The sequence below is a fragment of the Caloenas nicobarica genome, chromosome 1, assembly GCF_036013445.1.
Source record: "Caloenas nicobarica isolate bCalNic1 chromosome 1, bCalNic1.hap1, whole genome shotgun sequence".
Taxonomy (NCBI): Eukaryota; Metazoa; Chordata; class Aves; order Columbiformes; family Columbidae; genus Caloenas; species Caloenas nicobarica.
Window position 1 is genome coordinate 171,215,806 of NC_088245.1, and position 23,714 is coordinate 171,239,519.

At 39.1% G+C, this 23,714-nt stretch overlaps 1 protein-coding gene across 11 annotated transcripts in view; it reads right to left on the reverse strand.

The window, feature by feature from the left end:
* LMO7 (LIM domain 7) overlaps nucleotides 1-23,714 on the reverse strand; it is a 133,859-nt gene that overhangs the window by 82,826 nt on the left and 27,319 nt on the right. For all 11 annotated transcript variants that reach the window (XM_065626732.1, XM_065626729.1, XM_065626741.1 and 8 more), the window contains exons 2-3: nucleotides 14,394-14,464; nucleotides 10,791-10,860 (exon numbers count right to left, since the gene is read on the reverse strand). In XM_065626732.1, the coding sequence (XP_065482804.1) occupies nucleotides 10,791-10,860; nucleotides 14,394-14,464 (141 nt within the window). The remainder of the gene's footprint in view (nucleotides 1-10,790; nucleotides 10,861-14,393; nucleotides 14,465-23,714) is intronic.

The window sequence follows — 23,714 nt, forward strand, 5'->3', positions numbered from 1 at the left end:
TTGGCAGAGCTTGCTCCCCCACCCCTCCTTTTTTTTTTTTAATTTTTTATTTGTATACACAAGTTTTTCTGGTTTGCTCACACAGGTTAACAATTTGATATAGATGAAATTCAGCCCCTCTGCACACAGGGCTTGAAACAGAGCAACTTGCCTTAGATCCTCAATTTATAGAATAGAATCATAGAATACTTTGGGTTGAAAGGGACCTTCAAAGGTCATCTAGTCCAACCCCCCTGCAATGAGCAGGGACATCTTCAACTAGACCAGGTTGCTCAGAGCCCTGTTCAGCCTGGCCTGGAATGTCTCCAGGGATGGGGCATCTACCACCTCTCTGGACAACCTGGACCAGTGTTTCACCACCATCATTGTAACAAATGTCCTCCTCATGTCTAGCCTGAATCTCTCCTCCTTTAGTTTAAAACCATTACCCCTTGTCCTATCACAACAGGCCCTGCTAAAAAGTCTGTCCTCACCTTTCTTACAGGCCCCTTTCAAGTACTGAAAGGCCGCAATAAGGTCTCCCTGGAGCCTTCTCTTCTCCAAGCTGAACAATCAACTCTCTCAGCCTGTAGGAGAATGTAGTCTCTGATTTTTAGATTACGACTTAGTACTTCATTCTTCCTAAAAGTGAATTGAGAAGTTTCTTCTAACTTTGCTTCCTTCAGCAGCCAGATATGTTTTGTTTCTCAAGAGGATTAACATCCTACTGTCCTACTACTTAACCCCTGCTGCCCTACACGGGCTCATCCCACACCGCAGAGAAGCTCCCCCTGCACACCTGGATCAGCGAGCAGGTTTGGGGACCAGCTTCCTTGTGCTCCTCCCCAATCTCACGCCCTGCAGAAAACGAGCTGGGCACCCTTCATTCCACAGCATTTGGCGCTGGCACTGTATTTAATAGCTCTTTAACATACACCACCGGAGGAGGGTGATTCAGCATGGGCACATGGGCGCGGAGGTGTTCAGACAGGCGTTAAAAGATGTGGTATGAGGATTTTGCACCCAACAGAAAATCGAGTAGCGTAGTTGTGTGGCTCTAGCACTGATACCACAGGGAAAAAAAAAAAAATTATCACTGCTGCAATTAACATTTACTTTCTTTGGAAATTGCCATGCATTTTAAGCACTGTATATCAATAAATATTTGACAAGCCAGAGAGAAAAGCACCATAGCATCCAGCTTATGAAGATTTAACACAAACAAACACCAACTGCCGCAAGAAATCTCAAAACCACGCTTACTTGGCAAAGGCAGGAGAAATCAGATTATAAATGTCACAAGTATGATTTAAGGTGTGTACCTTTTCTACGTGGTTCACATTTTTTTTCCAGTTAGGAAGGAACGTTTCTTTACAAATACAGAAACAGTCATCGGGTATTTAAGGAAACAAAAATAGCATACAAATGACAGAATATACCACAGACTACAGCTGACTGACTTGATAAATGGAAATTTTTTGCAGTTCCTTTGGCAACCATATTTATGTATTTTGCTAAGTGCTGGCAAGTTGAGGCAAAAACGGTCATACTTTTACAGAGCTTTCGTTTAGAGCAGGAGAACAGATGAAAAATTTCCACATTAGAAAATTCTTGCTGCCAATCATATTACTTTACAGTTAGTTTACAAGAATTTTTCAGTTAATTAGCATTTTGATCTCTCTTCCCAGTAACGTGCTGGAAGCATCAGTTTGGGACACACTAGGCCATTTAAAGCATCCCTAAAATGCTACTTTTCATTCACAGAGATCAACCAACAGGCACAGCACTTACTGTCCCCTGACTAAAGACCAGGGCAAGTAGTTGAACCATCATTTTTTGATGTTTGTGCCCATATGATTTCTCCCTACTTATATCTCCTAGATACATTTCACTTAATCATCACCCACCCAAAACCTGTCAAGTTCAATCCAGCAGCTGGGTTTCATTCTGCCTGATCGAAGTCTTGAGCAGCTACTTAAAATGTCACAAAGAGTTTGCATCAACCTCCCCTCTCCCCACACCCTACATTTCAAAGTGTTTAGGCAGCAACAGAAAACAATTAAAGGAAATTCAGAGTTAAGGCTGAAATGTACCATATGTTTTCAAGCAGAAGGGCACAAAGCATCAGTAAACCACTGCCGAGATTACATACTCCCACTATCAGGCATTGAAAGACTACAGAACAATGACATCTCTGACTATTAATAAACATACTTCCTTTTTAGCGCACAACCCTCTTTTCTTAATTGTCTAGCGGAGGTATTTCCATACAAGCCACATTCTTCTTTCCCATAAGACAGCAGAAAGAGTACCAGAAGTGATTTATAGTTCCACATACATTCCTATCAGGTCTTCAATCACTCCTGACATTTGGTAATTTATAGTTTTAAGTTCTCAGAACTCTGGTTAGTTTTTTTTTTTTTCCCCAGTTTGCAGTATAGTCTATGAGAGAATTGGACTGAGAGTCAAAATTTCACCTCTACCCTACTGTGACTTACTGACTGACCTACTAAAACTCCTCTGCCGAGGCTCTGCTACCTTCAGCTGCAGAACTAAAACCATGGTAAAGACCTCTTTGCAAAGTACCCCAAGATCTAACATTTAAAAAATTTTTTATAAGAGGTAAGACTTCTCTTAAATTCTTAAGCATGATGATCAGGTTTCTAAAATGCTTCATAAACTTACAAAGACAAAAAAAAAAAAAAGTTATAAGTTACTATTGATTTTTTTAAACTGGAATTTTCATTCCCCAGTTTGTGTGCTCATCATTCTCCCAAATTTGAAACATCATCTACTCAGGAATTTGAAGTAATGGCAACTGAAACGTCTGAATTTTACAGTGGACATGAGTATACTGATTTCCAACTGCATTTTTCATAGCACTGACAAAAATCTCACTAAAATTCAAATTCATTAAGAAAGAAATTTAATGGTTACAGCTGAAATACCATGTTGTGCCACTTCCCAAGTGAAAAAAATATTTTCTCAGACTAATATAAATTCCTTTATGTCCAGGAAACTTGTTTGAGCACTTCAGCTGGACCACTGATCAAAGAAAAAAGTCTCCCCTCCCATGTAATTGTACTTGTCAGAACAAAACTAGATACCTAAGGTGTATCCTAGTCACCTGTTTTGTAACAGTCATGTAGAAGTCCTCATCTGGTTTAAGCACTTTTAAAATCTGTTACTGCACCTACCTAAAACAATGCAGCCAAAATGCTTCTCAGTATTTAATAAAACTAACATTTGCCAGAGCAGACATGTTTCAAGCTAAGCATAACAACAGGCTGAAGTATCTGGAGGAAAAGGAAAAAGAAAAAAAGTAAAAAAGACACAATCATGAAGAACATGGTGCCCCAAATTGCTTGTCTGTTTTTTAAGTATAGTAAAATATGATTACTTAAAGTTATGCTGTCCTTCCTGGCAATTACGATTTCTTTATGAAAAAAAATGTCTTGCTTCCCACAAAAAAAGTAACACTTATTAGAAGTTTTGTTACCTGCAGCATAAAAAGGATATTGTATGAAAAGAGGTAGATAACTACTATTATGAAGAAGAACCTGACCTCATCTCCATCATCTGAAGTTGCCTCAAGTTGCACCAGGGGAGGTCTAGATTGGATATTAGGAAAAATTTCTTCACGGAAAAGGTTGTAAGGCCTTGAACAGGGAGGTGGTTGAGTCACCATCCCTGGAGGTGTTTAAAAGACATGTAGATGAGGCTCCTAGGGACATGGTTTAGTGCCAGTTGGACTCGACGATCTAAATCAGGGCTGTCAAACTCATTTTCACTGGGGGCCACATCAGCCTTGCGGTTGCCTTCAAGGGGCCGAATGTAATTTTAGGACTATTTATACAGTCCTAAAATTACATTTATACATATGACTTCCCTGATCTAAAGAGTCTCTTCTGACCAAAATGATTTTATGACCTGAAGCGCTCCTGAGCCTGCATTAAATGTATAGGCTGCCTTCATAAAGGAGAGCACATATCTCATGAAGGGCATGAGTTCTGTCAGACTCCATTCACTTTCTCCCCACTCCTCTTAACTTTAAGACATGTTGAAGAATAAAAGTCACAAGAAAAACTAGATGCTACTGAAAAAAAAACCCAAAACAACAACAAACCAAAGCAAACAACAGAAATGCCTACTCACGCAAGCAAAGATTATGCCAAGTAACTAGAAATCTCTTAAAACACTTGTCTTCTCAATTCCCCAACAACTTGTTGAGCATATTCATCTGAAAACGGGTAATGACGCCTCTTTGTTTTCACATTGAAATTACCAACTTTTCAGAAAAATATATGTATCGTCTTGCACCTTGCCTTATGAAAAGCAATACTGGACTAAACAGCTCCCAGGTGTAAGACATCAAACAGGACTTCAGCAAATTCACCCTTTGCAGCAGTGCTGGGTACACACTCACCCTGTACCTCTGAATTTACAGTTCACAGACGCATCAAAATCCCAGGACCCAGATCAGCCATGAGGAGGGTGATGGAGACAGGGCTCGAGGCAGAGCCCACAGCTGCCGTGTTAGCCGTGAGCTGTTCTGGTACCTGTCAAAAAGGTGACTTAAACCTTCAGGAGAAAAAGTAATGCTCCACATCACTCAGTATTACTCCCTCATTGCTGTAAAAATAAATATCAGACAAGCAAACAGAACACATCAAATGGTTATCAGCTCATTAGTCAGCTCTTGACCAAAATTTATGAGGCTATTTCTTATGAGTGGTTTTGGACACTGTTAGTTGCTGCACAATCAGCAATTCCATCTGGGTTTGAGCCTTTATTTTTTGGTGTTTGGTAGCAAAGCAAATAAAATAACAGTAGCTTTTATGTAACTTAGATCATCTATTTGTGCATTTGCCCTTCCTCATTTGCCATGAAGAACTGAAAGGGGGAGAAGTTCCCTTATACTCATTTTCTTATACCAGAAAAGCTACTACTAATATTACTAATGTAGCCCGTACTAGTCAAATTCCCAGACCAGTAGTTTAATATTTAAAAGTTCAAATTATTAAAACACAAAATAGAAAATGCAAGAAGACAGAAAGCATGGGCCAAATAAAGGCTATACTAAACACGAGTAAGTGAACAGCAGGAGAAAATACATAGTCAGGGTTTTCAGCATGAAGAAATCAACTTTGGAATAAGTAGTGCTACTTTGAAAAGAAGGATTTTAAAAAAATTAAAATAAAACCTCTCATATTACTATTACCATCAGATTTTTAAATCTAATTGGAAAATACAATTAGTTTGATTTTAAGTAATCTAGAGAGGGAACTTTGCAGCCAAATCCTAAATAAAACATACAACCGAAATATTCACTTTCCAAGTGCAGATTTTACCTGAAAAGTTGTTTTAAAAGTGACCTATAATGAAGTCAAAATGTTATCTGCATGCCATTCCCCTGCATCTCACACACACATGCACGCACAAAAAAACCTTATCAAGAAAGCTTTCCCACAGAAAAGGAAATTTTGGCCAGCTCTACTTGATGACAAGAGATAAGGAAGTACCAGGGCGGTTCCATGGTTTGCAAAGTGTTACACACAAAGGCCCAGAAAAATATTTTTTTTAATGGCAGCATTTTTGTCTTCTCCACCCCATCTTTATCTCCCCTTTCATTTTGCTATAGCTTGCTTTCATATTTTTCCCTACTTACCTTTATTATTCCCTACTTTCCTCATTTGGGAGGTATGTGCCGATGAGCTCTGTAACGAAGTGGCTCTGCCCCACTATTTGAGGTGGTTGTCTTGGTGCAAGTGGGATGAATACCTTCTGATACACTAAATAAGTAAATTATACAATGTAGTGGTGCTATATCAGATTGCATTAAAGAGAGGGAATGATGTTTGAGTAGCACTTCTCAGAAGGGCATGTTGTGCCTTGGTGAACCAGGAAAGTGTTTGAAAAATCCTACCTGGAAAACTATCAAGATGCTCTTCACCCTAAAGGAACCCTAATTCCTCACTAGAACAAAAAAATCTCACTCTACGGTATTTCAGATGCACATGTTCAAACCTGGGACTGCATAGAGATGGACAGCTTTATTTTCTTGTGTGAAAGGGAAAGAAAATTTCACCAAAAAAAACCTCTGCCAAAACTGAAGAACTTCATGAAGATGACATTTGGTGCTAAATTCATCCAGTCACATTGAGAGAGTCAGAGGTGGCAACATCTCTATTCATTTGAAATGAAGGATCAATTCAAAAAAAAAAAAAAAAAAAAGGCACTAGTGGCATTTCATTTACAATTCTAAAAATCCAATTGCTTTCTAACTCTGCCCTGTGGTTTGACTGCAGCCCTCATGCCTCTGATGTGATGAAGCACTTTCCAACCACAGAGCAAAGCGTTGCACCTCAATCTTACAGGAGCTGCAAGGAAAGATACATGGTCTTGAACAACCAAACTGGTAGGTTGCAAGGCAAGATTCCCATTAACTACCACTCTCCTAAGGAGATATTGACTCTAACTCTGAACTTGCTTCACCACCTGGTCTCAGCTGGAAACTTTAACTAAAATTTTGCCTTGCTACAGAGCATACAGTTATTTATCCTGAGCAATGAGCAATATATTATTCTGACAGATAAGTCAAGTTTGCATATACTATACAAAACTCATTCATCTTTCCACCCTCTCATGATGTCTTATGACTTTCATCCCAGTTAATTATACTCTCTGTGTTCAGCCAACTGGGTTGGAAACGTGAGGTTTCTGGGAAACAACGGTACTGCAGCCAGAGATGTGCCTCAAAATGCTCCACAGAGCCTTGCTGGCAATATGTTCTCAGACCACAAAGTCCTCCTCCTTGTGTGATTCTATCCAAACCACCTCACATGCTGGGATTCAAGCTGAAAAGCCCATACTCATCAAGAGCCAGGTTTTCTTCGGGTTTGCTTTTGCTAAGCATTCATTTGCTTTCCACCACCCCCACACCCTGGGAACTTGAGGCAAATTTGTTCTGCAGGATCTGAACCCAGCAAGATTTATTTTTTTTAAGTCCCATCTCTGTTCCACATAAGTATGGACCAGAAAAAAAGTGGATTATGTAAGGCAGACTGCACTTCCACTACCATGCATAATGAAACCCCAGCTTCCACAATCCTCCGACCTTTCGGTTATGCTTATGATGTCCTCCAGAAACGCCAGAGGGCTTCAGGAAATGCTGCTCTGTGCCAGTTTGCTTGCCCGCTCTGCTGTACTTGGGGAAATACACACATCGCTTCTTACACAAACTGTGTATTTTAAATAGTTTGAAAGATAAGTAGAAATTACATTTTTTTATTTTTTCAGGAACTATTTTAGTGCAAAGGTGCAAATGGCATTTTAAAAACCAGCCAAAATTAAAGCAAACAAACCAACAGCCACATCCCAGCTAACTCCCTTCAGGAACGCCACTGTCTCTGAAACCTGCATTGTTAAAAGTCAGCCTGCCACAGGCGGCATCTTTCTGCAGCTTCTGCTGGAGTTGGTCCTTTGCACCCTGCAGACAGCACATCTCATTGCTCAGGAAACCACCTCAAGAGCTGCATGGACATTTCTTTGGTCACTTGTCTGACCACTGTCACTTCCCTGCAACAGCTCTGGTACTTGCTTTACCCGCAGTGAAGCAGTTCAGTTTTCCAAACTAGAGCATAAATGAATAAACATGGCTAAGACGATGCCTATATCTCACCCAAACCATGGGAGGCATGTGCTACAGAAGAGAAATGGAGCCATGGGGCTGCAGCAGCAAGATGCTAGACAGAGATCAAGCTGTGGCAGCGTCCAGCTCTCCCTCCCAAAGAGTTTTAACAAACCCCTCTTCTATGCAAACTGCAGCCCAGCCTTACTGCACCATACCAAACTGGGGATAAACTTCATCACTTTTTTTTTTCTTTAAGTTTGCCTGGTACCAGTTCAGCATTTTTTGCTAACTGAATGCCGAGTTTCATTTCAGTATTTCATCAACAAAACACACATTTATTTATCCATTCATGATGACCTGAACCACTGCGATCCACACCCAAAATTGCTGGACAGCAGTATAATCAAACTAAAGGTGAAAGCTAATGCTTATTTTCAGTTGTCTAAAATCTGGCTGGAATTTAGGTGATCCTGCTAATATAAAGCCCCTATTAGACTTTGAGAATTAAGGTGTCAGAAAAGCAAATATGACATAACAAATTAATACTTCATTAAACAAAAACCACCTCCGTTGCCTAACACAATACAAAAAAGTACAGCAAACAATATTCATATAAAAGAAAATATTTCATTATTCCTATACTGCTGAAAAAAAAAAACCTGCCAAATATTTGAAGTGAACACAAAACTTAAAAGAACCACACTTATTTGGAAGTCAAATTTATTAACTCCCTCCAGAGCAAAACTAAACCTGAAGATATTCCTGGAGAGGAAGGAGGAAAACAAACAAACACCACACAAATGAAAGATGTCTTTTAAAGCATTTGTTCTCTTCTGATAAACAAGACTATCAAAACACTGTCAAGAACAGGGGGGCTTTTTTCCCTTTTAATCAGAAAAGCCAGAAGATAAATGGATATTAGTTGTCCAATGATGAATGCATAAAGTGTTTTGGAAACTTGACGACACGGGTCTAGAGGAGCATGGAGAGGTGCTGTAGAACAAACATGATCAAAAGATCTTCAGATTACAGGATTTACAAGATGCAAACTCAAGTTGTGGTATTTCTTTAACCTTTAGGAAAAAAATGCCATCTCTTGAAGTTAAAATTTCCACCTGGCTTAAAAAAAAACCTGAAAGACATTGAAAACAGCGGAAGTGAGAGCTATAAAAGAATATATATGAAGCCACACAAAACAGAAGCAGATTTGTAGGATAAGCAATGAAAATACTTCCAGAATATGGCAAAAAAGCCTATCAGCTAAATTCCTTAGCAAGCGTTTTCCACCTCTAAATCCTATGGTTAATCAGCCACAGTATCCCAAGCCTGCCAGGTACCAATGCTCACTTTTCTAGAAATGTCTACTGTTTTCAGTTTGAGTTTTACAGGTCAAGATGAAAGCTGGGCCCTTCAAAGCTGCTGTAACTGAGCACATTCCTCTCAAGTCTGGGAAAATACATCTCCGTTCCCACCATCACTATCATAAGCACCATTTTCTGAAACTTTCCCATTATCACCCTCGTAATCACGATCTTCTGAAACTGAAGCATTTATGTAAAACCTTTTCCCTGGGTCAAGGCAAAACATCAGCTCTCTCAATGACTATCTTCAAGTGGTATTTTAACAACAGTACCACTGGATGACCTTGGTTTACGAGAATCATTCACCTTTCCTCCCCTTTCCTTTATTTTTGAAGACTTGTAGGAACTAGAAACAACTTGAAAGAACAATAATATACTACAAGTAAGACATCAACTACACACCTAATGAATACTCTGAATTTTTGCATCTGGAAACAAACAAACAAAAGCACATGTAAAATAAGAGTTCTTTCAGTTATGAGTCAAGACTACACTTAAGCCACCACAAAAATTAAATTTAGTCTATGGTTTTCTGGTTTGGATCAACTGGCTATTTCAGAGGCCATTTAGGCAATCAAACTGCTGATAGAATAACTGGGCTGTCATCCCCAGAATGATTTTGGTTTCATTTGAATTCTTTTTCGGCTGCCTCATGGGCAAAGAATGTGCAGCACTCGTTATTCGCAAGTCTAATACCCTGAGCTTTTCTGGGACAAAGGCAGCTAATACTTTCTACATTCATTTGATGTGGAAATGCACGTTCTCAGCTTGTGCAATAATATATGGTGAGTTAACCCAATCCTACGACCTCCAGCTAAGTTCACTACATTTCTTCTCTGAGATATACAGTTGACCAGCAAAAGCTGATACTTTGTTGGCACATCCCATTAAAACATATAAATACCAGTATCAAAAGATGTTTCGCATTCTACCCCTATAAGAAATGAGGTAGGTTTCCCTAATGTTGAGATTCCACATTTACCATAACGTCAGATCTTCTGCTTGTTACAGGAATCATGCGTATGTCCCTGTCCACCTTGGGTCTTTTAAAATGAGACCAAAAGTTCTGGTGACAGGACTAAGTGGCCTAGGTACCCTGGTGACATGAATAGCCAAATCAGCTAATATCCCAGGAAAGAAAAAAGAAAAAATTTTAAAAAAGTCTTTGAATTCATTTACTCACAAAAGGGGTTCTGGTGCTAAAAATTTATCCTACAGTCTCTGACCAGCAAATTTGCCAAACAACATACAAGAAATGTTTTATTTTTCCCATGCAAATGATTACATGCATTTTTTTCTCCCACCCTGCAGACAACATGATTCACAGCCAAAACATTGGCAAAACCCTCAGATGAAGCCTGAAGAGGGATCTTTGAATCAGAGTTATTTTAATGCAACCTAAGCTTTGCTGCGAGGGGAGGAGAAGCAGATTCTAAAAATACCCAGGTTACACAGAACATTTCCTAGTCTGCCCCTTCCCTAACAGAGGGACATCTGAAATGGTTTGTGAATATAAAATAGGATGGTGGCCTTTAAATAAAGAGAAGTAATGCTATATAGGTTTATGCACAGGAGTATCTGAGGATCATGCAGCCTCATGCAGTGACAAGGTGACTAAAGCTACAGATCCAAAACAAGTAACCTTTGCAGTCTAAGTCAATGCATAAATGGTAAAATTTTAAACAAAAATTGAAATGGAGCTAAAATCTTGAAACCATAGTATTTTTTTGTAGCGAAACCATGTAAGAATAGGTTCATTAAAAACAAACAGAACTTGGAGTCATATCCCAGGTATTATGTTTGATGTCATCACTTACCAAGCCGGCAATTGGAGTTGGCAGACGATTGATCTTCTTAATGATGCCAGGTTTGATCTTGTTAATCAAACTAAAAAGAAGTCATATGATTTTCTGTTACATAATCAACTTTATTTAAGCATGAGCATCAATGCTTTTTAAGAAATACTTTGCATATAGTCCTAAATATATGGTTTGAACCAAATAAATTTGAATCCATCAACGCCTCCTAATTTTTTTTTTTTAAAATCAGTTTTTCCAAGATGCTGCACACATGCTGGGGGCTGGGGGGGAGGAAGATATTTTTGAGAATGGCAAAGTGAGAAAGAAGAAAAGAAAATGCCTGGGTAGGCGTAGGCAGAAATAGATCTGTGCTTCTACTACATGAGTGGTGATGTTAATTAGACTCAAATTTCCCATTTAAAAAATTTCTTCAGATAAAGGTTCTGATGTAGAAGATGTGAAAATTATATCAGAACATTGTTTTTCAGTGTGAAAGCTCTGATATTCCTGTAAGCATAGGAAATCAACTGAGTTTTAATGTACTATCAACCCCAGTATTACATGTACAACAGTCATTTAGGGTACATATAATTTACACATGCAAGTCATATTTTCAGTCTCAGCCAGAAAAGATTGCACCTCATATCACTCTTTATATAAAATTCATAACAAAACTGAGAAGATAAGACAGACTAACACATCACTGTTGAATACACAAGCCCAAATCCATACTTTGTCCTGCAGTGAGGACGAGGTACAGGATCCCGTGCACCTTTATACCCAGTCACGGAGGTAGGGAAATACTGTGGTTCACTGAGTTACACACTAGACCACAGGATAAGCAGAGAGCAGGGACCTGAGGACATGCTGCAGACTTCATCTGCCTTTATATATTATACCTTTGAGGGTTTTGGACTTGCTCCCTCTTCTTGTTGCTGCCTGTCTGGCCAGACCCTTTAGCCCACAAAGCATCGGGAAGGTTTTGTGATCTGCCCAGACCAATGCAGAGTCAGGACCTGGAGTTTAAAACTGTATGTGGGAAAAGACTTTTTCTTTTTGCTCAAGCAGCAAATATGTTTGGAAAATAAACAAAAACAACAGAGTTCACCCATAAACATTGGAACGGAGGATAGATTTTGAAGTGCTTGCAGAGGAAGAAATAATGGCTTCAAGTCCTGAGGTTTTTCAACTGCATTATGTAGTAAACAAAATACATTTGATAACTTTTCCAAAAAAAAAAAAAAAAGTAGTGATTTGTTGAGCCCTTATTTCTCTTTTTTTAAATCTTGCAAAGTTTTATTTGCTTTGTTGTACTTCAGAACATTAAATAACATGTGATTGGGAAAACTTTAGTGACATGTAATGTATACACAGGAGATACAGTATAATGTAAAAGGCTTTATTTTGTCAACAACTGATCAGCCAGTCAAGACATACACTTGGTCATTACATTGGTCAAACAAACCAATGGGACTGCAACAGGAATACAGGGTGCAAATATAGTTATCTGCTATAGTTCAAGTCAAATATACCATCTCTAGAGATAATATATCTGTGGACATTAAACTAGCCGTCTCACAGGTGAACCAGGGAAATGAGCAATGTCATGTATAGTTTATCTCCACTATTTAAAATCTTGCACTCTATTGACTTTGGTGAAAATTGCTATCTGAAAACCTTTCCCTATCTTGCTCTTTTCTGTTTCCACAGAATTTCTATAAAAGTCACTTGTATATCAAGTATGTCAAGTTTAAAATTATGACACAGGAAGACAACTATATGATTTAGTGCAACATAATGAGGCATCTTTAGCTTTAGAGAAAGTGGCGTGCCTCCTAAGGCAAGCTGCTCAGCTGAAGAAATTGCAGGATGTTTTTCTTGCATATAGTTATTAATTACAGATAAATTTAACTGATTTGCATTTGGCAGATGGAGGCTCATATTCTTTTGCCAAATAAGTGTCAACAATGAAGATATCAGAGGATTAGAATATATCGGTTTACTGCCAATTCTTTAGAAGTTACAGCTGAATACAATACACACATCCCACTAAATACATAGCTAAGGAAATACCTTCTTATCAAATATAAACTATTTTTATTACCATATTCAGTCTAGTTAATATTTGATTACATAAGTAATGAAAACACAGTGTCCATCTCTACAACATCATTCAACCTTCAAAGTGAATCAACTCCCTCATATCACAAAGATAACTGCAGAAGCAACTGGCAAGATAGGATGAGCAAAGGGCCCGAACAGAAAAAACAGAGGCAAGAACAGAAGACACAGTATTATTCACAGAAGGGGAAAAAAATGCAGGAATTGTGCCTTTTCACATTTGTTTTAATATTTTTGAAATATAGGGGGGGAAAAAAAAAAAAGAACTGAACCTTTATAGATATTTTCTGAAAGTTAGCTTGGCTGAACTGATTTAAGAGAGGCTCTGAGATTTGAGATTTTTTTTAACATCTGAGATAGTCATCCAATGAGATTTCTGTCTTACTGGCATTCTAACGACATTTACACCTGCCGTTCCTTAAAATACTAAGGGATTAGCACTGCTTCCAGTCTTGGAAACCTGTTCCAGTAAGTACAAAACCAATTACAGATATGTGGAAGAGACCTGATGAGTGGACATTTTACACCTCTGACTCAGTCTAGCAACGAAACCAGACAAGTCCTATTAATGCCAAGCCTATAACATATAAGCACAAGGAAGCTTTTTAGAGAAAGCACTCCAAAAAAAGCTGAGGCCAGAGTTTGTTGTTGAAAGCAACAACTAAGTCAGTCCAGAAAGTACTGAAATCTGGACTGCATGTGCACATACACGACAACATATTTCTATGTTATGCTGAGACCAAATCCATTTACTTTTATCATCCTAAAGTGGGGGGTTTTGTTTGTTTGTTTGTTTTAAGTACGTTTTTATAAAGTAAGTTGAATGACATCCAACAAATTCTGCATTATTGATATACTTGGATGTAACCATAGAAGCAGTATTAGTAAGTTACAGACACATTAAATCAGATGCCTGCCTGTTATCTTTAATTTACATTTTTATAAATTTCACTTCTGAAATGTAGTATTTCTTAAAAAACTTTTAAAAAATCTTCTCTGGATATAAAGTTCTCTGGTAGGAATAGGTAGCTTCCTGTATTTAGAGAAGAACCAGTACACAGAGTTCACAATAATTTATTACGAGAGGGTAGGGATGAAGGACAAAAACCCAACCCCAAAAAACAACAGTAGTTATAGGGTAAGTGCTTTGATCCCAGCCATGGCCACAGCACCTTGCACAAGATGAAGAGAAAACCCGATGATACCACGACCATTCTAACCAATAAAACCAATCAACTGGCCAGAACATCAGCACCATCCTCTCCATAACACATGAAGAACTGTGTGGGACAACACATGGAACATGTAGATCTAGAAAGAAGATGTCTGAAGGCAGTTCTTCCTTCCCACAAAGAATGGGTATATTAAAAAATAAAATAAAATAAAAAAACTTATTACAAAATACTAGTGGTGCTTCAAAAAGATTGTCAAAGGCCAGCAAGGAAAGAGGCCAACTGACGTTAACCTTAAGGATTTTTATATAGCCAAGTCAATACTCACTCGCACAACAGGACTCCATTTTCTAGAGCTGCTCGAAAGTCTTTGGTTCCAAAGCTTTTCCCAGTAACTGTCTATAAAAAGAAGAATTCAGAATTAATTGGACACACATACAAAATCAGGCCTAGCAAGAGTATCTAAGGAGTACTAAAAAAACCCCCATTTTCCATTCAACGCTTAGTTCATACTAGCTATTATTTTCTTATATTAATTTCAAAAGAAATAATTTTTTAAAAAACAGTTCTTTATGCCTCAAAAGAAGTCAGATCCAACCTCTTCAAATAGTTTACTCTATTTGTGTTCAAATTTGTGTTCAAAAAGCCACTATTCCTAGTGTATGCTAATCTTCAGCCAATTTCTGTGGGAATACTTATCAATTTCTAAAGCAATACCAGCCACGCTGAAAAGCATAAAATAAATTTCAAACAGAAGTGCAAAACAAAGAAATAAGTCTTTTATTTCCTACTTCATTTTACAGTGTGTATTCTCATGATACCTGGCACAAAGTATTTTAAGAGGGTTTTTTTGCCTGCCACTTGCACCCAAGGAAGTAGGACTAAAGACCCACTCCGGCAAGTCTGTATTACCACGTGCACATCAATTCCCATTACTTGGCAAGCAGCCGGACTATGCTAATGGGATTACTTTTTATATTCAGAGTGAAAAGCAGTGAACAAGAACAATGTCTTATAAGGGAATTAAGATACCCAATGCCAAAAGCATTGCCTACAGGTTTTCAGCAAAGCTGTTTTCCACAAAAAAACCCCAAACAACAACCAAACAAAACTCAAAGAAACTCCAACCAACCAGCCGAAACACCACAAAGAAAAAAAAAAAAAATCAATAACAAAAAACCCCACACCACAAGGTCTGCTCCTGGCACTAACTCCATCTGAAATGAGACCATCAATACAGCACACTGATCAAGTCTAAACTCACTTGGACTCTAACTGCTAGGTCCCCCACCTGTCCATGTCCCTTGAAGAGACCAAATTGGGCAGATTTCTTCCCAAAACCCAGATTAGTAACTGATATTCAAGTCAGAAAAGGAGTCAATATTCCTTAAACTGTCCAAAAAAGGGGGTTTATCCCAGTTGGGTATAGCAGACAAACACTACGAGGGCATTTATTTGTGCTTAGAGGTCACCAGGTTGGGTCACCAGCTAATTACAAACCTCCCTTTGGGGATCCTGACCATCCCCAGAACTGCACAGGACTCCAGGCACGCAATAAGAAGTGCTGTGGAACCTGCGTGCATCCAGACCAAAGCTACTGGTTACCACAGTAATTAAGGAAATTAGTAGTGAAACAAATGAGCTGTGCTTGGTAAAAGAGCAAAGGAGAGGATGTAGCTCTTTAAGGACCTGTCACGTTATCACTCTATTTTTTTCCTAAATTAAAAAAATGAAGGTATACTAACACCAGAAATACATAAAAACTGCTTGCTTAAATTCTAGCAAGTTATTTTTAAATTAAAAAGCTGTAACTTCAATCTTCCTACTGAGAACAAATTTAGATGTCACTGAAATCTTCTTTGGGGTTGAAGTTTTTTCTCCTATGATTTAACAAATAAGGAGAGAGAAAGAATTATAACAAACCAACTCAAGCAAAGAAAAATTTGAACATTCAGGTAAGGGGAGTGGGAGGTTAGAAATCAACCCCAAAACATTTTAACAACAATGAAGGATGACAGAGAGAGAGAACTTTATTTTATAGCACACTATTCCTTTAACAGTCTTTTCTTACAGAATACAAGACGTTGCATCTTAGCAATATCATTTTCAAAAACAAGTTCAAAACGAAGCATCTAAAAATTACCCTTACTTCAAAAAAAATATGGCCTTTTGCTTCCATATTCTAAAGAAAGGTGTCGTATTTAGTGATAATAATTTTGAGGAAACTAGTCAATGTAACATCACTGAAAGTTTAAATACAAATATTTGTGTTCCTTAGGTAATAGGGGTTATAAATTAAGGCCACCATTCTGCAAGATAAAAACTGGAAGTTTGCATGTCACACAGCAGAACTGTACTGTAATAGGGGCTGTAGGATGGGGGTCTAGCTTTATGGTTATGTCTTAAACTCCAATCAATTCTTAAAGTCAAAAAGTTATTCTTATTCTGGAGTTGCTGCTGACATCTACAGGACTACACAGTCCAAATGTTTGGCTTAATATAGACAGTTTACTGGTAAATCATGCACGCAATAGATGGTGAGATGTTTCCTTCAATTAGAGTTGGGCCTATCTCAAACCTGTAATACCTTATATACTCGCAAACAACCTTCATGCTGAAATTCCTTAAAAAAACCCGAACCAAACAAAAAAATTCGAATCACAGCATGTAGCTAAGGAAGTCACTCCTAAGAAATTATTCCTGAAGAAGTCAAGGAGCATGTGCCACTGAAGACATTAAACTTCAGCACAGCCCCTCCAAAAGCTCTGAGTGCCACACTGCAGCGCATAGCCACATTTTCAAGGCACATCTTGTGGTCTTTTCCACAACAAAAACCCAAAATGGTGTGCGGAACATTTTTGACTGCCACACAGCCTTCATGCACTTGACCTCAGACAAGTAACAGCCATCCTTGAACAATAAGAGATTCCAACTTGAATAAAATGTTGTAAATGCTGCTATTAGACTTGCAGAGCTTTTAAAAATTACATTAGAAGACATTACACTGGAAGCATTTTGACAAAAGTTACTTGTGCAGACACCGTGACAATCAACACCAATTTGATATACAGGATAGAGCTGTCAGACCGATCTTGTGACCCACAGATGTTGACGACTATGTGGTTTGTTGACATCAAATAAAAGTGTTGGTACTGCCAAGTTAGGTTTCATTAATAACGATTTTTAAAGGATAACTAATAATTAAGTAATTAAGAGGTATTCTCAAGGAGCTATTTAACACTGGTGGCTTGAAACCAAGTGCCAAGTTGCACAACGCCTTGAATTTATGTCACAAAAATAAGTACTCCATTTTAAATCCAGCTTTCATACAGAGATGGAGAACTTTTCCTAGCACAGACATTCATTCGGCAAATACCCACTGCAAGTCATCAAACACAGCTTTAACTATTATAGCCCACAAAGGAACTAGGTATCATTAAAAAAAAAAAAAAAAAATGGAATGCCACAGACCATCTCAGATTTTCCTGACTTTTAAGAACTTGAGTAAGACAAAATTAATCCTATCCTGAGATATTACATCTTCAAACAATGTCTGTGATTTGTGAGTCATTGTTTATTCATTAAAACTGGTTATGCTGGGTGTGGTACTCTTCTGTAATAGGCATAATTGATTTTGGACAATTTTTCAACCATTTAGGCCATGGGAGCCACCAAATAATAAAGGAAATATCTTGCAAAAGTTATTTTTATCCATGTTTGAACAACATATCTTTTCAAATTACGTCTATTTTCTCTCCTTCATTCAGCTGAATGTATCCTGCTTCTTTCTCTGCATTTTTGATAGAAAAGAGAGCAATGACATAATTAAAGGCTATATCATAAAATCACATTTAATTGCTGCTATAAACTAGTTTGATCTTATTTTTGTAAGGCAGCGTCCCCTAATACTTCAGTAACTTGCAATTGCCAGGTCCAAGCAATTTACTTCAAACAGTATGCAAATCAAGTCTTTACTTAAATTTAGACATTTTAAAAATGCTTACACACACACTTACACAGAAGGCTCGTTTAATTTCAGGTTTGCTGCAATTCCTGTAGAAGGAGGCAAATCAAGAAGAAATACCCCAAAGATCAACCATTATGAAGGTGGCATGACATCAAAATTGTGATGGACTGAACAAAAAAGCACATGGCACAGAAGAATATGCTAATTATACGCCTCAGTGCCAAAATTAACATTGAGCACACTTCTTTGGTTTGTCCTACTGGAGGCCAAATATAGTCGATCATAATAAGCCTTCTTTGCCTTAAAAGCTATTCAAAATTGAAAGATTTTTCAGTGTTAATAAAAAATACTAAGGGAGTTCCTGTCAAGTTACTTCCATGGCTTACACTGGTTTTAATGGCTTTAGCAGGAAGGCAGCTCTACCACAGGATGGCAGATGTTTTCAAGCAGGTTGGCTTGCCATACATGCCACCACATGCAATTCAAAGTGCAAGGGACTGCCAGGTTTCTCAATTTAACTTTGCTGTGGTGGAAACACCAAGCTGGACTCTCCCCATCTAATGCACGACTCACACCACATATACAGGCGTGCTGGCTAATCAATGCTCCATCACAAAAGCGTTAGCTGCTTAGAAACAAGGAGGTGGCATTGCATCATGCCCAGCCTGTGACCCAAACGATGCCTTGCTGCAGAGAAGCCAGGTACTCGGAATCCAGCCAGCTCCACAGTTCATGCTGGCCAGTCCTGCTCTCCATCTCTTTCAGAGCTCCCCTACCACCATCCCAGGTAGGCTACACCATCTCAAACCACACAAGAACACCACACACTGATTTGAGACAAATACTAATTGCACCAGCGTGAAGCACGCGGTACCCTGACATAGGTACATAGGTTAGGGATGGAAGATTCAAGAAAGATACTGAACCGTGCACAACAGCGACAGCCTTAGTGAAGGCTCATGCAAGGATCTCACGGGACAAGCAATTAATCAGACAGCAACCTCAAGGATACTATACTGATTTATGACTTCAAGTCCCCAGCTCAGCCCGTAGCAAGAACAGTCAAGTATATCGTGCTGCAGAGAGGACCGACTGCTCATGTACAGTAGGAAACTGGGACAACAATACAAATCTGACACTGTGACACCATCCCAACTACAGAATTTTGGCTACACCTACCAGTTTCTGCCACTGTGCCCACCTCGGCAGGTCACCTCACACACACATCAATATCTGAAAACTACCTTGCTAATGGCCTTTCCTCCCCCCACCCAGTTACTATATGGAGCAGATGACATGATGGCAAATGGCTCCATCCTTACATAATCCCAGCATTACATCTCTCTGTTCACAGCACTTGTTTGGCCATCACCACCCTCACCCAATACATCACTCCAGAACAGTACTGTCACTGTAAGATGCACAAGGAGATATAGAGGCTGCACCTACAGCCAACAAGTCAGGGTTCAGGCAACTCCCAATACTCTGGCATCTGTACAGTTTGGCAGGGCCCTGAAGTAGACTCATGACATGTTTTATACAGTATTGAGTCCACTGCATTTTACATACGGTTGTCAGTAACATGCTCTGCCTCAGCCTGACAGATTTTACTTTTTAGGGTATGTCAGGAAGGAAGAGAAACACGCACACAAAAAAAGAAAACAAAAACACCCCAAAAAACCAACACCACCCAACACCACCCACCCAAACAGTAAGGCAAAACCAGTAGGTACTTTAGCCTTTCTTGCATTCTTGTAGAAACTAGTGGTTCTTCTGGACTGCGACCATCAGTAGCTGCTTTGTGGGTCACTTCAGATGCACCACCCAAAGTCCTGCAAAAGGTCCTGCCTCCCCCCTTAACGGCATTTGTAGTCCTGTTTAAACGCCACACAGGATATGAGCTTGTCCTTGAATGGTGTACATGGTAGCTGTCAACAAAAACACTGCCATTATGCTTTGAAGTAGGGACCTTGTGGTGTTTGGCCTTGTGTTGGCATTGGCCAGGTGTTCCTGGCCCATTTTCTTCTCCCCGCTGGTTCCGACTCTCTAAATCCATTTTCTTCTCCCCACTGGTTCTGACTCTCCGAATTTCTTTAAAAACAAACAAACGAAAAAACGGAATCCACGCCAAGCCAAAAAACCTCTAAGAATGCCACCATTTGCTCTGGTAGTCAATCAATTTATCCAAATCCCTCCTAAAGGGCACATGGTAGGAACCATACGTCAGAGGGTTGCTGCACGAAGTTTTAAATACAGAAGTGGCAAAATGAGCCATTTGGGCAGAAAGCCTTTGGCATTGCAGCAAACAGCGCAACCACAGTGGCTACTAGCTTTAAGGTAAAGCGGCAGGAAAAAAAACCAGCTCATTTTTGAAGCAAGCAGGATCTGTCTTCCTGAATTTTGGGCCCTGGGAAGCTGTACAGCAAGAGTGGGCATTCACATCTCCCACCCATGGGAGAAGACTGCTGGCATTTCACTTCCAGCAGCAGGAGGGACACCAGGACTAAAATAGCCAAGGTCATAGAGGAAACTGTGCTGCTATCTTCCCTACTGATCACAATTTAATTCATGGTCCAACAAACTCCTGAAAGGTCAACAAGTGCTCGAGAAGCTGGTACCCACAGAGGTTTTCCTGGTCAGCTGCGCAGCAATGAACTTACGACACCGGCCAGCCTAACAACTGTGCAGGAGTTGAGAGCGAGGCCTGGGTTTATACAAAAGAAAGCTCCTTATTTCAAGTCCTCACAATTCATTGCTAAAATCCATAACAGGCACAACTCCACTGAGGAAAACAGCTGGGGTGGCTGGAATTAAGAATAAAAATATCCACCAACACTTCTGCTGTATAATCTAACTGCACAGAAGAAGTATGAGGGCTGAAGGAGATGAATATTTTTGCCATTGATCACTATGCTGGTCCATGTGAATCTCCCCCTTCGTAGCCATAAGACTTCTTCAGCTGGAATAATTCCTGCTCTGTTGCTCAATGCAAAGCTGTACCCTGCTGTTCAACCCCATACCCCAAATCCCTGGGCATCATTTCATTTCAGAGGATGTGGAAATTTTTTCAGTCTTCAGCCAAAACTGCCTTTGGTAACAAACCAGAACAGACATTTATAAAAGGAAATGACTGATTATTGAAAAAGTCTTACTGTTATTTTCTATCATCAACATAATGATGGGGTCTTATTGTGGTACGCCTTCTGAACAGACATGCCAAGACTCCTGAAATAACATACAACTACATTTTTACAAAAGATGAACAACAATGAGTAAGGGGCAAAGAGGCACACTATTACTAGTGTGGAAGGTGCGAGAAGCATAGATTTCTGGTTATCAGCTGCATACACTCTATTTTGTCAGCTCTTCTGTCAAACTGCATGATAAAAACACAATCTGAAGGATGGAAGTGAAGTTTTTCTTCCAATATTTAAGCGAATCCCTGACTTGAGGGAACAATACTGCAGAAAAAACAAAGATAAACATTTGGGATCAATCAATTCAGTCAAGCTTTTAATCCTTCCACAAACAAGATCATTCTGCAAAACAGCAAGATAAATAAGCTTACTGTTGTTTATACTGATAACTGTACTGACAGGTGTCAAACCAGGAAAATCCACGTACATTAGTTTGTGCGATAAAAAAGGTCTCGCTTTATATGCGGAGTTGGGCAGCCTAAATTAGATGGACGTAAGTGCTCCAGTAGGATATAAAATTTTCAAATGCAAAGTGATATTTGAATGACTAGGACTCTCTGAAAAGGAACAAATAATTGACATTTTATTGTAATTATATAGGTACATCTGATTTCTTTGGAAACTATTACTTTCATAAACAGTTTCTAAAGCTTCCATCCTAATTGATGCATGCTGATTTCAACTTCAACCAACTATTTACTCTTTCACATGTACTTGCAGCTTCAGTTAAACGAAAATGAGTATTTATGCATCTTTCCAAAACAATATGAGAGTAACGAAATTGTTTTAAGATTTGCTAGCTGAGCTCCATACTAGCTCAGTGGCTAGCAGGAAAAGAAGGGTGGCAGTGGGTACCTTAACCATAAGCATCCCTAATTAAGCAAAGAACAAAATCATCATGAGAAAACAAAAGTGCAAACATTCAGTTCACCCCTGAAACAACCAGAAACCAACCGCTGAATTCCTTAAATATGAAAAAACTAGTTGGTTGAAAGTCGTCTTTTCCAAGTAATTCACAGTATAATGGTGGTGTACCAGAGCAAGGTTTATGTTTCTGCTACGGGGGGGGGGAAAAAAAAAAAGTATACCCAGGAAATTAGGAATATGAGGCAATAATTTCTAGAAAAGCAACCGAGACTATGGAAGTGGTGAGCAGCGATTCCAGTTTCACTGCATAGATATCTCTTAATGACAATGTTTCATCACATATTCGCTCTCACGCTAGCCAACTTGTGAACTTGCCCATTGTGAAAGCCGGTCAGTCTGTATGCCATTTCTTAATCTTTTTTCTAAAACACCTTCAGTACCGCATTGGTTTTTACTTGACCTCCAGTTGTTAATGGCATTCCAAGCTGGGGAATAAACGATCGAGAGATAAACAAATCCATGCACAGCTGTGTCTCAGTGTCCACCTGGGGCATACAAAAAGCTTGCCCTGGACAGAAAATCAGTATGTTCTCGAAATCTCCCTTAGGATGCTGAAACATAAAGACTAGAAGAATATCAGCAACAACACGGCTTAGGAAGGAGGACTTGTGAGGAGACTTAGTCCCATCACTGACACAAGGTTTTGTAGGGCTGGCTGAGCAGTCCAGTCACAGGAGAAAACCAGAACCTTCCTGCCATCCTGAAACAGCAGCAGAGCCTCCTTTCCCACTCTCTTCCTCATGCCCATGTGAAGGGTTTGCATTTAGAAAATGTCCTGCAGTCACTCATGATGACGTTGTGCTTTCATACAGCACTAAAAACGAAAAAACAAACAAGCATTCCCCACGTAACTCCCTCACACATCTCAGCGCCTCTCCTCAGCCCCAAAATGACCACGGCAATTGAGCCAGGGGTTCCCAGCACTGGGGAAGGGCAGCACAGGGCTGGAGCCACACCACAGCACGCTGGAGACGAGAGAGGGATAACGTTTGGACTTTGTGCAGATTCTTGGGAGGCTTAACATACCCAAAGACCTAGTGATTCAGCACCCTGACAGTCAGGCAGTACGTGACCGATGGGATGGATGGCAGCGGGCCCTCACAAAGAACTTGGGGTTCAGGCAATAGTAATCATGATTAAAAAAAAATATATGCAACCCGAAAACCTCTATGCAAAATCTTTCTACACCATGGCTTTTGCTAACAGAGGAAAAAAAGTTTATGACAACTGCACCACTTTGGTTTCAGATGAACAAGAAGAAAAAAGAAAATATTTGTTTATACAAGCTTCAACTAAAATAGAGGCATTACTTGCCGCATTAACAGAAAAAGAACTAGTGATACTAAAATCGCATTTGTCTAGGGCAAATGTAAAGAAAGGATTAAAGCAAATATAAACTTGGACATTTTTGTTGTGGAAGTATTAATGTCATATTTGTCCAACACTTTAATTATTATTTTATATTCAGTATTATAAGTAAAATCAACACTTTACTGTAATTGAATCCCTAAATATTTTGTTCTTGTTCTTTTAAAACCAAAGATAAATGCAATCTATA